The sequence below is a fragment of the Rhinoderma darwinii genome, chromosome 1, assembly GCF_050947455.1.
Source record: "Rhinoderma darwinii isolate aRhiDar2 chromosome 1, aRhiDar2.hap1, whole genome shotgun sequence".
Taxonomy (NCBI): domain Eukaryota; kingdom Metazoa; phylum Chordata; class Amphibia; order Anura; family Rhinodermatidae; genus Rhinoderma; species Rhinoderma darwinii.
Window position 1 is genome coordinate 202,882,708 of NC_134687.1, and position 16,520 is coordinate 202,899,227.

The 16,520-nt window shown below is 42.6% G+C and overlaps 1 protein-coding gene across 4 annotated transcripts in view; it reads right to left on the reverse strand.

The window, feature by feature from the left end:
- The window catches only part of YTHDC1 (YTH N6-methyladenosine RNA binding protein C1), a 76,142-nt gene extending 62,871 nt beyond the window's left edge, over positions 1 to 13,271 (reverse strand). For 2 of the 4 annotated variants that reach the window (XM_075860823.1, XM_075860831.1), the window contains exon 1: positions 12,883 to 13,271. In XM_075860823.1, the coding sequence (XP_075716938.1) occupies positions 12,883 to 12,913 (31 nt within the window). In that variant the 5' untranslated portion in view covers positions 12,914 to 13,271. The remainder of the gene's footprint in view (positions 1 to 12,882) is intronic. The other 2 variants (XM_075860816.1, XM_075860810.1) reach the window with 1 other exon arrangement.
- Positions 13,272 to 16,520: the final 3,249 nt, after the last annotated feature.

Genomic DNA, 16,520 nt, shown 5'->3' on the forward strand with positions numbered 1-16,520 from the left:
CATCGGCTGATCTACTCTTATGCAGAATTAAAAATAGTTGTCGGCAGCACATCTCCATGTGATTTGTAGATTTGTGCAGGATCAGTTATACTATGATTTCAGGTTAAGTAGTTCCAAATGTTGATGGCCATTTAAACACTTGCTGCAGCTTGACTGCTAGGGCTAACACTTACATTTTTGCATCTTAGGCTATATTGACACAAATGTGTTTTTGGTCAGTGACCTGAACAATGCAATTCAATGGAACTATTCAAAAATCTTTTTTTTTTTCCACTGAGCGTGTGGTGTTTGTTGGGAGAAACTCACAGCATATCCTATTCTGGTCTGTTTTTGCAGACCAAACTCACCCATTAACACCTTTGTGACAGCCATTTTTTGATTTTTCATTTTCATTTTTCACTCCCCTCATTCTAAGAGCCATAACTTTTTTATTTTTCCGTCAATAGAGCGGTGTGAGGGATTATTTTTTGCGGGAAGAATTGTAGTTTCTTTTGGTGCCATTTATAGTTCCATATAATGTATTTGGAAACTTAATAATAAATTCTTTGCGAGCTGAAGTTGGAAAAAAAACGTTGATTTCTCCATTGTTTTTTGGGTTTCGTTTTTACGGCTTTCACCGTGCGGTAAAAACGACAACTTCTCTTTATTTTGTGCCTCAATACGATTATGGTGATACAAAATTTATATAGGTTTTTTTTTCTTCATATTTTACTACTTTTATTAATAATAAACTATGTTAAAAAAAAATAATAATCTCGTGTCGCCACATTCTGAGAGCCATAACTTATTTTTTCCCCGATTGAGCGGTGTGAGGGCTTATTTTTTGTGGGACGAGCTGTAGTTTTTACTGGTACCATTTTTTGATACATACAACTTTTTGATCATTTCTTACATATTTTTTAGAGCGAAGTTGACAAAAAAAAAAGCGATTTTAGAGGTTTTAATCTTTTATTTATACTGTAACAGTTAAGACTTCTACGGACGCAGCCATACCCATTTTGTTTACTTATTTTACGTTACTTTAGGGGAGAAATGGGAAAGGGTTTTTTTTTCACTTTTAATATTTTCTTTTTTTCCCCACTACTAAAAACTTTTTTTTTATTTTTTACACACATTATTAGACCCACTAGGGGACTTGAACCAGCGATCGTTAAATCGCTGGTACAATATACTGCAATACTAACGTATTGCAGTATATCGTCATTTTTACAGGCATCTGTTAAGCCACAGGCAGGGCTTAGCAGAGGCAGAGTGCCCTGGGGGCCTTCATTAGGCCCCTGGGCTGCCATAACAACCGTTGTCACCCCCCGATCTCACTGCAGGAGGAGGTGATGAGCTGTCGGAGGGGGCTGCCCCCCTCTTTTCAATGCCTCAGATGCTGCAGTTGCGATTGACCGCAGCATTTGAAGGGTTAAACAGCCAGGAACTGCGCGATCGCTGCTCCCGGCAGTTAGTCCCGGTGTTCGTTATAAAATACAGCCGACACCCGCAGCATATGGAGCGATCTCCAAACATCAACCACTGCACCCGGACGTAATGGCACGTCAGGGTGCGCGAAGGAGTTAAACGTTTTTGGGTGTGTGAAAAAACATCCATGTCAGTCCGTTTTTCTGGGCGTGTTTACGTTTATGACGCTGACCAATCAGTGACCAGTCAGCATCATACACTCATCTCCATTTATTTACACAGCAGCGATGTGCAGCCACATAAACAGATATTAACGTTAATCAAGTGTCCTGATAATGAATACACATGAAATCCAGCCTGGACGTCATGTGTATTCAGAATCCTGACACTTCTGACTCTTTTCTGTGAGATTTCTAGAAAGGGAAACGAAATCTCGTGAGATTACGGAGGTAAACGAGATTTCGCTTCCCTTGCCGGAGTCTCACAGAAAAGATTCAGAAGTGTCAGGATTCTGAATACACATGACGTCCAGGCTGGATTTCATGTGTATTCATTATCAGGACACTTGATTAACGTTAATATCTGTTTATGTGGCTGCACATCGCTGCTGTGTAAATCAATGGAGATGAGTGTATGATGCTGACTGGTCACTGATTGGTCAGCGTCATACACGTAAAACACAATACACGCCCAGTTGGACATAACGAAAAAAAAAACGCCCAGTTGTCCATATCAAACCTCATTTGCATATATATATATAAAATAGCTCATAACTTGGCCAAAAATGAGCGTTTAAAAAAACAAAAAAAAAACTTTACTGTTATCTACATTGCAGCGCCGACCACATGCAATAGGAGATAGGGATTTGAGAATCTGGTGACAGAGCCTCTTTAAGGGCACAGCCTGTTTTCGTCTAATGAAGCAGGCCATTTTTTTTTCAAATCTGACATGTGTCACTATGTGATAACTTTGAAATGCCTTTATTTTTTCAAGCGATTTGGAGATGGTTTTCTCGTGACACATTGTACTTCAAGTTAGTGGTAAAATTTGGTCGATACATTCAGTGTTTATTTGTGAAAAAACGCAAAAATTGTGAAGATTTGCAAAAATGTGCAGTTTTCTAATTTTAAATTGATCTACTTGTAAAACAGATAGTAATACCAAACAAAATAGTTACTAGTTAACATTTCCCATGTCTACTTTATGTTTGCATAGTTTTTTGAACGTTCTTTTATTTTTCTAGGACGTTACAAGTCTTAATACTTTAGCAGCAATTTCTCACATCTTCAAGAAAATGTCAATATTTTTCAAAAATGGGGGCCTTATATATAAGAAACCCACTATATATAAAAAAAACATTAAAAACTGCACCCCTCAAAGTATTCAAAACAGCATTCAGAAAGTGTTTTAACCCTTTAGGCGTTTCACAGGAATTAAAGAAAAGTGGAGATGAAATTTACAAATTTAGTTTTATTGCAGAAAATCTGTTTTGATTTTTTTTTCTGTAACACAGAAGGTTTTAACAGAGAAACGCAACTTCATATTTATTGCCCAGATTCTGCAGTTTTTAGAAATATCCCACATGTGGCCCGTGTGTGGTCGTGTACTGAAGCACCGGCCTCAGAAGCAAAAGGAACACCTAGTTGATTTTGGGGCCTTTATTTTATTAGAATATATTTTAGGCATGTCAGGTTTGAATATTTTTTGTGGTGTCAAAACACAGTGGCAATTCAACCCCACAGGTTTTTTGCTGAACTTAGTGGAATTAGGATGTAAAAATGAAAATCTAATTTTTTTACAATAAAACGTAGAAGTCTTCAATATTTACAAGGCATAAAGGAGAAAAACCACGCCAACATTTGAAAAGCAATTTTTCCCGATTACGGCAATACCCCATATGTGGTAATAAACGGCTGTGTGTCAGAAGGGAAGAAGCACCATTTGGCTTTTGGAGCTCAAGTTTCGCTGGAATGGTTTTCAAGTGCCATGTCACATTAGCAAAGCCCCTGCGGGACCAAATCAGTGGAAACCACCCAAAAGTGAGGAATTTGGAAAACTATACCCCTGAAGGAATTTATCGAGGGGTATAGTGAGCATTTTGACCCTACAAGCTTTTTGCTGAATTTAGTGGAATTATGCTGAAATTGAAAAGGAGCAAAAGCACCCCAACATTTGAAACGCAATTTCTCCCGATTACAGCAATATCCCACATGTGGTAATAAACTCATTTGGACACACGGCAGGACTCAGAAGGGAAGAAGTCGCATTTGGCTTTCGGAGCTCAAGTTTTGCTGAAATGGTTTTTGGGTGTCCTGTTGCAGATTGCAAAGCCTGAGGGACCAAAACTGTAGAAACCACCCAAAAGTGACCTAATTTGGGAAACGAAAGCCCTCAAAGAATTTATCGAGTGGTATAGTGAGCATTTAGACCCCACAGGTTTTTTCTAAAAAAAGAAGCGACATGCCCTATCTTCGGGCATTTTCGTCTTTGACCTCCCACTGACATCAATGGGAGGCAGAGAAAGTTTTTTTTCCGTCGCATTTTTGCCCGCGGCGCTCAATGGCCGCGGTCGAAAAACACTGCACACGGCGTGAAGGCAGATCAAAATCTGCCTCAAAATTCCACATAGAATTTTGATGCACAATTTTCTGCCTGCAAAAATCTCTGTGTGAACATACCCTTAATTACGTATGTCTACGAGAGGGTGTCCGTGCCGTAGAAACCTGCCGAAAAAAAATAGGACATGTCCTATTTTTTTATTTTACAGACTGTGCTCCTCTACTTTATAATGGGAGCACAGCCCGTAAAAACAGCCGGCTGTGCGTAATTATGGGCACAGTCGCGTGCATGAAACCTAAGGGCTTGATTTTTGCGGGACGGGTTGTAGGTTTTTATTGGTACTATTTTTGGGCACATGCGACTTCTTAATCATTTTTCATTCCACGTTTTGGGAGGGGTGGTAATAAAAAAATAAAATAAAAAAAGCGATTCTGGAATTGATTTTTCTTTTTTGCGGTGTTCACCGTGCAGGAAAAACATTAATTTTATAGTTTGGGTCGTTACAGACGCGGCGATACCAAATGTGTGTATTTTTTTTTTTTTTTTAACGTTTGCCTTTTTTTCTTCTAGTAAGTCTGTATTATAGGAAAAAAAAAAAAGGAGTGTTTGATTTTATTTACTTGAAACTTTTATTCAACTTTTTTATTTTGTCCCACTAGGGGACTTGAGGTCCTGCACCTCTGATCTTTACTCTAATACACTGCACTACCGACGTAGTGCAATGCATTAGAGCGGTGATTCACTGACAGCAAGCCTATTAGGTCCCGTCTCTGGACGGGGCCGAATAGGCTATCGTAAGTGGTAGACCAGGAGGCCATTGTTAGGCCTCCGGTTGCCATAGTAACGATCGGCATCTTCACGAACAAATCGTGTAGACGCCGATCGCTACAAACCACTAAGATGCCGCGATCACTTTTGATCGCGTCATTTAAGGGGTTAATGTCAGGGATCTGAGCTAGCTCCTTTCCCTGCCGTTACAGCACAGTGTCAGCTCTAACATACAGCCGACACCGGCGCCTGATGTCGCAGGCCCAGCTTCTGAGCCATCTTTGTTTTGCGGCTGGAAGCCTTTTAGGCCCCGCCTCCAGGCAGGTCCTAGCAGGCTTCCACACTTGGCAGACAGGAGGCAATTGTTAGGTCTCCGGTCTGCCAGAACAGCCATCGGAACCCCGTAATTTGCATTGCGGGGATCCGATCTGCTAGAAAACACCATAGATGCAAAGCTCGCTTTTGAGCGCTGCATCTAAGGGGTTAATCGGCCGGATCGGAGGCTAGCTCTGATCCTGGCCATGCATCAGAGTGTCAGCTGTAATATACACCGGACAGCCGCTGACGATGGTGCGGGCTCAGCTTCTGAGCCCGTGCCAGCAACACAACGTACCTATACGTTGTGTTGAGTACTTAATGAAAGCGACATAATAGTAAGTCGGATGGAATGGAAAAAAGTGACGTGCTTCCAGAAAAGAAAAAGCACACTGATGGCACAGAAATTCATATGCATGAAAAAGAGTCCAATTTTTGCAGACAAACCAGATACAGCCGTGTGAATAAGGCCTCAATGAAAAAGTAAACGGGAGAAACTACCAAACACTGTCAGTCTGCAGGATTTACTGCAAATTTCCAAGAACAGTCTTGTAGAAATCTCGCAGAGAACACAGGGATTAATTTCCTGAGGATCTATTCCATTCTTGGCTGGTGAACAGCTGTAGAGGCAGGAATTAAAGACATCTGTGCTCTACTGCAGACAGAGCAGTGGGGGAAGGCTCCTTCTGCAGCCAGTTGTCTTAAAGGAACAGTGTCATCACAAATTATTTTTTTATATGTTAAAGATGTTAGTGCTTTATTAAAAACGTTTATATTCATTTGTGTGTTTGTGTTTTACTTTTTCTTATTTTTACACTTTTTCTTCCCTATGGGGGCTGCCATTTTTTTTCCATTTCTGTCTGTGTCGATTAACGACACATACAGACATGGAATACGGCAGCCACAGTCCCATAGGGACTGCGAATGGCTCCCGTCCCATTGACTTCCGTGTACGGCGTCTGTGTGGGAACTGCGCATGCGCCGCTCCCACACAGTCCAATTCGAAATTGGCGCCGTCCGGCGCCATTTTCCTGTGGACCGGAAGTCGCGGCCGGACAGTAATATTACTACTTCCGGTCGCGGCTTCCGGATTTGTGCACTTGGACCAGCGGCAGCAAACGGAGCGGACGGGCCGGAGGGAGCCGCGGCGGCAGGAGCAGGTAAGAGATTTCAATGTATGTTCGTGTTTGTGTGTGTTTACTACTGTATGTAAACCTACTACACTGTGTGTTAGCTCAAAAAATGGCGACACACAGTGTAGGAGGTTACACCGTTCAAACCCCTCGTTTATCCCGGCACTAGCCAGGATAAAGGAGGGGGGGATGCTGAGAGCTCACTAGAGCGAGGGCTTTTAACCCAATGTTGCACTGCTGCAATTTTGGGAATAGCTCCATCTAGTGACCAAAAATGGGTAGTATTATAAATTTAGAATTAATTTATAATATTTCCTGACTCGTGAAAAAAATAAAAAAAATGTTAACAATGTTTAATCACCCACACACTAAATGTTTAATTTTTAAAAAAAAAACATGTTTTTCTGGCAACACATTCCCTTTAAAAGGGGTTTTCCACAAGTGATGACCTATCCACAGGATAGGTCATCAGTATATGATCGGTGTGGGTCCGAGACTCGGACCCCGCACTGATGAGCGGCTTCGTCTTCCTCAGGTTTTGAACGGTATGCAGAAGTTGGAGCAAGAAGCAGACGGCTCTGACCACTGCATAGCGGCCGTTCTGCAGCTCGGCCGCTTATCCGCGACCGTAGCCAGAAATGGACGTCCAGTGCGCGGAGGCAGCCGGAGCAGCTGATCGGTGCGGGGTACAGGTGTCGGACCCACAACGATCAAATACTGATGGCCTATCCTGTGGATAGGTTAAAAGTTGCCGGTCGTGGAAAACCCCTTAAGGCTGGGTTCACACGACCTATTTTCAGACGTAAACGAGGCGTATTATGCCTCGTTTACGTCAGAAAATAGGGCTACAATACGTCGGCAAACATCTGCCCATTCATTTGAATGGGTTTGCCGACGTACTGTGCAGACTACCTGTAATTTACGCGTCGTTGTTTGACAGCTGTCAAACGACGACGCGTAAATTGACTGCCTCGGCAAAGAAGTGCAGGGCACTTCTTTGCAACGTAATTTGAGCCGTTCTTCATTGAACTCAATGAAGAGCAGCTCAAGATATACGAGCGTCACAGACGCCTCGTATATTACGAGGAGGAGCATTTACGGCTGAAACGATGCAGCTGTTTTCTTCTGAAAACAGGCTGTCATTTCAGCCGTAAAAGCCAGCTAGCGTGTGAACATACCCTTAAAGCCAGACACAAGATTGTAAATAGTGCGGTACACGTTTTGTTTTTTTTTTGATGCAGGAATCCGTTGTATGGAATGGCATACACTATTCCAAAGCTCAAAAAAATATACCTGCCCGACGGAGGCCAAAAGGACTAAGCACTAGAGTGATGAGAAAGAATGAAGTATGGTGCACGCCTTGAAAGACTTGATACGGAGTCCTTTTAAAGAGGCTCTGTCACCACATTATAAGTGCCCTATCTCCTACATAATATGATCGGCGCTGTAACGTAGATAAGTGTTTTTTATTTTGAAAAACAATCATTTTTGACCAAGTACCGAAGTGTAAACTTGGTCATAAAAGTTTGTGCGGGACTTAAAAGCTGCACAGCGTGATCTCGCAAGATCATGCTATGAATGACAGCACAGCGAGATCACGCTGTGCAGCTAGTAAGTCCCACACAAACTTTACAGAAGTGTCAGGAGTGTGAATAGACAACGCGTCCTGGCTGGAGGTGATGTCTATTCACTCAAGGCACTTCAGTAAAGTTAATGTGGGTGTATGTGACAGCACATGCTGTGCAGAGTACAAATGGACATGATTGGAGAGAAGTGTATGACGCTGATTGGTCAGCGTCATACACTTATCTTCACAACGCTCACTTGGTCAAAAGATTTTTTTTTTAAAAACCCAGTTGGGCATTAAGAAAGTAATTAGCATAAATCTAAAATTGCTCGTAACTTAGTAAAAAAATGATTGTTTTTCAAAATAAAAACCACCGTTGTTATCTACATTACAGCGCGGATCAGATTATGTAGGAGATAGGGCACTTATAATGTGGTGACAGAGCCTCTTTAAGTCAAAGTAATGAAGAGATCAAGACAGCACAGTCTTCACACTTGCAACGCTTCCGCTCTAACTAGAACCTTTCCGAATGCTTGAGAAAGGCTCTAGTTCGAGCTAAACGTTGCAAGGGTGACATAGAACCATTTAATAAAAGTGCCATCTTGATCTCATTTCTCTTTTGGCCTGTGTTGGGCTGGCAGAGCCCTATGGAAACGTTCAGTGTGTATGTTGGAAGCTTTCCTGGCATACATGCTAAACGTATATCACAAACGTGATGTGAACAGAGACTTAGCTTTTAAATGCTATCAAAGACCTAGGTGCAATATTCAGTGCACAGCTAAAGTCGGGAGCAGAATGAAAAGTTTTACTTCCTGGTTCTTTTCACTATAAAGGAGGGGAAAGCTTCAAGTGACAGCAGCTCTGCCTGCCTGGAGGACAGTGTGATTTTCATCCCCTCTATACTCGAAATAGGCTTAGAGACCATAAATATAAAGCTTGAAGGGGTTTGCCCATCAGGGACACTTGTGTCATATCCACAGGATATGTCATAAATGTCAGATAGGTGCAGGTCGCACACCTATCTCTAGAACGGGGTCCCCTAAATCATGTTATACCGTTTGCGGTTCCCGCTGCCTCCCAGGCCACTTCCTGATTACATGGTTGGAAATTACAAAAACAGCGTAGCCCGCTGAGCTACGCTGTTTCCATAACTCCCATAGAAGCGAATGACAATTACGGAAGCAGCATAGAACAAACATTTTTTAAAAGTTTAGTTACCCTTTAAGTAGAAAAGTTGCGTCACTTAGGGCACTCATAATGTGATGACAGAGCCTCTATCTCTTACATAAGGAAATCGGCACTGTAATGTAGATCACAGCAGCGCTTTTTATTTAGAAAAACTATCTATTTTCACCAAGTTAGGAGCGATTTTAGCTTTATGCTAATGACTTAATGCGCAACTGGGCGTGTTTTTACTTTTGACCAAGTGGGCGCTGTAAAGAGCAGTGTATGACGCTGACCAATCAAGTGTCTTGACAGTGAATAGACATCACTACCAGCCAGGACGCGATGTCTATTCACAATCACGACACTTCGGTAACGTTTCTGTGGTACTTGCAGCAGAGCAAGCGTAATCTAGAGAGATCACGCTGTAAATGACAGCTTACAGCAAGATTACGCTTGCTCTGCTGTAAGTCCCACACAAACGTTACCAAAGTGTCGGGATTGTGAATAGACATCCCGTCCTGACTGGAAGGAATGTCTATTCACTGTCAAGACACTACAGTAACGTTAATATGTGAGTAAGTGACTGCACATAGTGATCTAGCTAGATCACTATGCGCTGATTAAATGAATGGAGAGAAGTGTATGACGCTGATTGGTCAGCATCATACACTTCACAACGCCCACATGGTCAAAAGTAAAAACACGCCCAGTTGGGCATTAAGAAAGTAATTAGCATAAAGCTAAAATCGCTCATAACGTGGTGAAAATAGATCGTTTTTCTAAATAAAAAAACACTGCTGTCACCTACATTACAGCGCCGATCTCATTATGTAGGAGATAGGACACTTACAGTGAAGGAAATAAGTATTTGATCCCTTGCTGATTTTGTAAGTTTGCCCACTGTCAAAGACATGAACAGTCTAGAATTTTTAGGCTAGGTTCATTTTACCAGTGAGAAATAGATTATATATAAAAAAAAAAAAAAAAGAAAATCACAGTCAAAATTATATATATTTATTTGCATTGTGCACAGAGAAATAAGTATTTGATCCCCTACCAACCATTAAGAGTTCAGCCTCCTCCAGACCAGTTACACGCTCCAAATCAACTTGGTGCCTGCATTAAAGACAGCTGTCTTACATGGTCACCTGTATAAAAGACTCCTGTCCACAGACTCAATCAGTCTGACTCTAACCTCTACAACATGGGCAAGACCAAAGAGCTTTCTAAGGATGTCAGGGACAAGATCATAGACCTGCACAAGGCTGGAATGGGCTACAAAACCATAAGTAAGACGCTGGGTGAGAAGGAGACAACTGTTGGTGCAATAGTAAGAAAATGGAAGACATACAAAATGACTGTCAATCGACATCGATCTGGGGCTCCATGCAAAATCTCACCTCGTGGGGTATCCTTGATCCTGAGGAAGGTGAGAGCTCAGCCGAAAACTACACGGGGGGAACTTGTTAATGATCTCAAGGCAGCTGGGACCACAGTCACCAAGAAAACCATTGGTAACACATTACGCCGTAATGGATTAAAATCCTGCAGTGCCCGCAAGGTCCCCCTGCTGAAGAAGGCACATGTACGGGCCCGTCTGAAGTTTGCAAATTAACATCTGGATGATTCTGAGAGTGATTGGGAGAAGGTGCTGTGGTCAGATGAATAAAATTGAGCTCTTTGGCATTAACTCAACTCGCCGTGTTTGGAGGAAGAGAAATGCTGCCTATGACCCAAAGAACACCGTCCCCACTGTCAAGCATGGAGGTGGAAACATTATGTTTTGGGGGTGTTTCTCTGCTAAGGGCACAGGACTACTTCACCGCATCAATGGGAGAATGGATGGAGCCATGTACCGTCAAATCCTGAGTGACAACCTCCTTCCCTCCACCAGGACATTAAAAATGACTCGTGGCTGGGTCTTCCAGCACGACAATGACCCGAAACATACAGCCAAGGCAACAAAGGAGTGGCTCAAAAAGAAGCACATTAAGGTCATGGAGTGGCCTAGCCAGTCTCCAGACATTCATCCCATCAAAAACCTATGGAGGGAGCTGAAGATCCGAGTTGCCAAGCGACAGCCTCGAAATCTTAATGATTTACAGATGATCTGCAAAGAGGAGTGGGCCAAAATTCCATCTAACATGTGTGCAAACCTCATCATCAACTACAAAAAACATCTGACTGCTGTGCTTGCCAACAATGGTTTTGCCACCAAGTATTAAGTCTTGTTTGCCAAAGGGATCAAATACTTATTTCTCTGTGCACAATCCAAATAAATATATATAATTTTGACAATGTGATTTTCTGTTTTTTTTTTTAATATAATCTCTCTCTCACTGGTAAAATTAACCTAGCCTAAAAATTCTAGACTGTTCATGTCTTTGACAGTGGGCAAACTTACAAAATCAGCAAGGGATCAAATACTTATTTCCTTCACTGTATAATGTGGTGACAGAGTCTCTTTAAGCCCGATTTAGACTTGCTATGCAAGGGCCCAGTGTAACGTTTAGTGACAGAAGCAGAAAGAAAAAGAACAGGTAAGAGACACATATCAAATACCTTAAAGGGGTTATCCGGGGACCAAAAAGAAGTCACTTAATATACTTTAATTTAAAAATTCGGTACTAAATGGTGCCATTCAATCCCGGTGAACTGTTCCCGGAAGTCCTGGAGCTTTTCTAATAGTGATGACGCGCAGACACGTGACTGAGGGCTAGCTTCCTGTGCGGTTCATGTCGTTGTGTTATCAATGGCTGTCACACTGCCTATTGCTGGAGTCCCCCGAGCAGAGCATCAGCTAGCGCATTGCTCCCGACATTTGGTCAGTGACTTCAGGAGATTCCTATAACTGGAGTCCCCGGAGAGAGCATTAGCTGATGCTCTGCTTGGCAACTCCAGCTATAGGACACCCCTGAAGTCACTGACCAAATGTCGGGAGCAATACGCTGGCTGATGCTCTGCTCGGGGGACTCCAGCAATAGGCAGTGTGACAGCCCCTTGCGGTCATGCCATTGATAACCCGCCGACACAAACAGCACAGTAAGCAGGCCCTCAGTCACATGTCGCCGTGTCATCAATATTAGAAAAGCTCCAGGACTTCCGGGAACAGTTCACCGGGTTTGAACGCCACCATTTAGTACCGAATTTTTTATTAAAGTATATTAGTAAGTGACTTCTTTTTACATAAAACTATGAACGCAAAGCAATTTTTGGTCCCCGGATAACCCCTTTAATGATACACATTAAAAACATTTGTTTTGGTCGGAGTTTCCCTTTAAAGGGGTATTCCAGTCATTTACACATATTAGAACTGCTTGAATGTTTCTATACCCCACAGTAGTATGCTCAGCCAGCACTCCATACAACCCCTTCCCACTGTAAGGGGGTGAATGTGTGATAAAAAGGAGACTGGTCACGTTGGCCTTTCGTCATCTTAAATATAAGCACACTGTGTAAACAGATAACCTACCGTTCGCCATTTTACACATGCAGTACATTTTGGCATGTTGTTGGGGGATCATTTGATGTATGGCCTGTGCTATTACGGATCTATAGTGCATGGGCAGCATACGATTAGACACCACCCACTCCATGCCAATCAGACCAGCAATCCTGATCACGTCTGGCGTATTTTGGCGTTTGCACGTAGAGATGTTTTGCAGTCAGTCATGACACATGCGGTTATGTACAGAGATTTTCATTGATGGGATACGTTTGGCATATAAATGTATAGCTTTAGCGGATATCACCATATGTAAACAGAACCTAATGACAAGGAATAAAATAAACAGCGCCCACATTGGTCCCTGAACAGGACGGAGTCACTTGAGAGAATAATGGCTGCACATAAATACACGTGACTGGGTAAAGGACGTATTGTGCTAGTAGGCACCTATAAAAGAAACCATCGCCAAGGATGGAACCCATTTTACCGAGTCAGGGATAGTATTGAATGGTGCTCACCTTTGCCTTGCTCTCCTCTCTCCGCTTCCATTCTTTTCCCGGATCTCCTTCTACTCCTCAGCCGCCGCCGCCTGCCCCGGTGGTGGGCCTCTTTGGAGTCTTGGCCGCTGGTGGATGTCACAGTGTCCCCCCCGCCCCGCCGGGCGCCCCGCTCTCCTGCCGTGGCGAAGCAAATCCCGTGGGGAGCAACCCGTCCTAAGCACCAGTAAGCGGTAAACACCGGTCACGTAGCGCGTCCTATGGACCGTCCAATGTGCTGCGCTGTACTTCAGAGCACAATACACCAGACTGTTCTTTCTTCTCCTAACCCTGTTCTACGCACAAAATGGCGGCTCAGAACTACAGCCTCCTGCGACAACAACACCCACCACCCGGCATGCACTGGGGGCCTTCCTCCTCATGTGTATCGTCATCACACTCCACCTTCTAGCCTGTGGAAAACAGTATGTATGTTGAAACGTACGGTTTTCAGTAGAATCGTTCACGGCTAGTTCTGAGACATATGGAGGAATTTATCAGACTTTCTAATTCAGAAAATTGTCGCAATTTCCCAAAAACACTAATTGTGACTTTTGGCCTTTTTAAATTGCCCTCGTCAGTTTTCTGGAAAACGGCCCGACAAATTTATTATAATTTATGCCAGTAAAATGGTGTAAATCATAAGGGAAACTACACCAGCTCCTAGTTGGACTGTGTGGGACCCTGTACCTTGCCCCGACCCCTCCCATCAGATAATGAAGTAAAAACAAATAAATGAATACTCACCTCACGCTCCTCTTTGTTTGAACCCTCAGGTTACCTCAGCGTGCTGCGGCTCATACGAGGTCCTGACACCGACCAGCATCAAGATGTTCCGTGTGATCCAGGCCCGATGACGTTGAGTTCTGCATTACATATAAAGGCCTGTATGCATCAGCGTTCGGGTTCAGTTCATCGGTTCCGTTCGACCTTTCCGTCAGAGGACCCGATGAACGGAAACTTTCGCTTCCGTTTGCATTACCATTGATTTCAATGGTAATGTTTTGGTTTGTTTGCGTTCCGTAAAGTTGTTTTTTTTCACAGAAACAATAGTGCTGTCGACTGCCCTATGGTTTCCTTAAAAAAAATGAAACTTTACGGAATGGAAACAAACTGAAACGGAAGCATTAGCATTGAAATCAATGGTAATGCAAACAGAAGCGATAGTTTCTGTTCGGCTTTCTGTTCATCGGTTCCTTTGACAGAAAGATTGAATGGAACCCGAACGCCGATGTGAACAAGCCCTAAGGCCCTCACGCACATTCGGCCGAAAGATGCAGCATATTTATTAAGAGGTGTTCGCATTTGAAATGGCAATCTTAAAAAAATCCCCTCAGTGGAAGCAATTTATTAAGGATGGCGTTCCATACGCCAGTCTTAGGGGGCAATTTATTAAGACTGACGTTTTATACACCAGTCTTAATAGAATGAAAAGTTGGAATAAATTCTTAACACATTTATAAGGTGGCAAAAGCCTCTTAATAAATGTGTCCCATCTTTCAGCCAAATGCAGGCCACAACTGGCGCAACGACTGTGGCCATGTGCCATACATTCCCCCCATCCGGCTTCCTCTGCATGCAGCTGTTCATACAAAGTCCGAAGGCCGAGCAGCATCAGGTCCTTATATGCGATGCAGCATTTCAACGTCATCAGTGCTGCGTCGCATACAATGTCCTGACGGTGCCTGGCGTCAGTTCGTTGTATGAGCAGCGCTGGAATGATTAAGGAGACAGATGGTAGAAGAGGAGCGGTGAGGTGAGCGTAATTATTATTATTTTTTTTAAGTGTTCATTGGGAAGGCGGGTGTTAGTCTGATCAAAGAGGCACAGCGCGAGCCTATAACTGGCTGCGCTCCAGCGAGGAGCTTCCAAAATCAGTTACAATAATATCATTCAAAAGGGGTGTAGGCTTGAGGTTAACCAATCAGAGGCAATGTGACAATAACTCTGATTCAGCCAATAGCATACCATGAGAATATTTCATATTGAGCCAATCACAGACATATAATACATTTCAAATGTAATATAATTCTTCATTAGATGCTTACGTCTGTTAAAGGGAATGTGTCGGTTTTTTTTTTTGTTTTTTTTTAGTTAGACAGTTATTATATACATGATTAGACATTGTTCTAATTTTTTTAATTTTTTCACAAGTCAGGAAATATTACAAATTAGATTCTAATTTATAACATTTCCCTGTGCTGGTCACTAGAGGGAGCAATTCCCAAAATTGCAGCATTGGCATGTGGTAAAGCAACCTCATTGCTTTATGCTGCAAAATTTGAGAAGACACACTCGCTCTAGTGTCCTCAAACAGAAAGGAGGGGATTGAATGTTCAAACCTCCTACACTGTGTGCCGCCATTTTTTGAGCGAATACACAGTGTAGTAGGCTTACAAAAAGTGGTAATTACACACTAAAACACGTACATACACAGAAATAACACCTGCTCCAGCCGCCGCCGCTGCCTCCGATCCGTCCACTCCTAGTGCTTGCTTCTAATCACATGTCCGGAAGCCGCGACCGGAAGTAGTCCCTTACTGTCCGGCCACGGCTTCCGGTCCACAAGAAAATGGCGCCGGATGTCGCTCGGCCGAAGACCTTCCATTTGGACTGTGACGGCTCCCGTTCGCATTCTCTATGGGGATGGATGTGCCGTATTCCATCTCTGTATGTGTCATTAATCGACACATACAGAGATGAAAAAAAAAATGGCAGCCCCCATAGTGAAGAAAAAGTTAGAAAAAAAAAAAGTAAAACACAAACACACATAAATAAAATTTATTTTAATAAAACACTAAAAGCAAATTGATATAAAAATATATTTTTTCGCAACACCTTTCCTTTAACACCTGGTCTAAATGGAATACGATAGCTTGTTCTTCTGAAATGGGGGAAGTGTGGAGGAGTTTTGGGAGTTTTATGCACATATGTATCTGAATAATGAAATAGAAACAAATTTATAGGAAATGTGATAACTTCATGTCTGGCCAGACTGATAACAGCTCATTTTATCAAGGTTAGAGATTACATATATATTTCTGAAATAGAAGGGGGGGCAGTTCATTGCAGGTGGAATAGAATCCGGCATCCTGCTTGATAGTTCACAATGTAATTTAATACAGAGAATATAAGCAAATTCCATCCATCACAATAGTATTACTAAGATTAGAACCAGGGTGGGGAGGAGTATGTCGTCTACCCAAATAATCCAAGGAAAATTGCCAAAATTTTCTTAGACATTAAGTGCACTGAGGACTATTCCTCATATGGCATGTCCCACACACCATTGCCACAGATCAGAGAATTGTGGAACAAAGGGGGGTGAAACACTCAATATTGTTTCTAATAAACAAAATATGAATGCCACGTTGGGCAAATAAACGTACATCCAACACACATCAGCACATGGTTTGTCTTTACCACATCGCTCGTGTCACAGGGAAACTCATAAGACCTATCAGGTCAATAAAGTCAAAACTACATGTTGAGTTATTGGATTAAAAAAAGAAAATCTAATTTTCGGGTCTCATCTCAAGTGAACTGAGAATTACAAAATGCAAGGTAATGACACTTAGGGTATGTGCACACGCTAGTTGCCTTTTACATCTGAAATGACA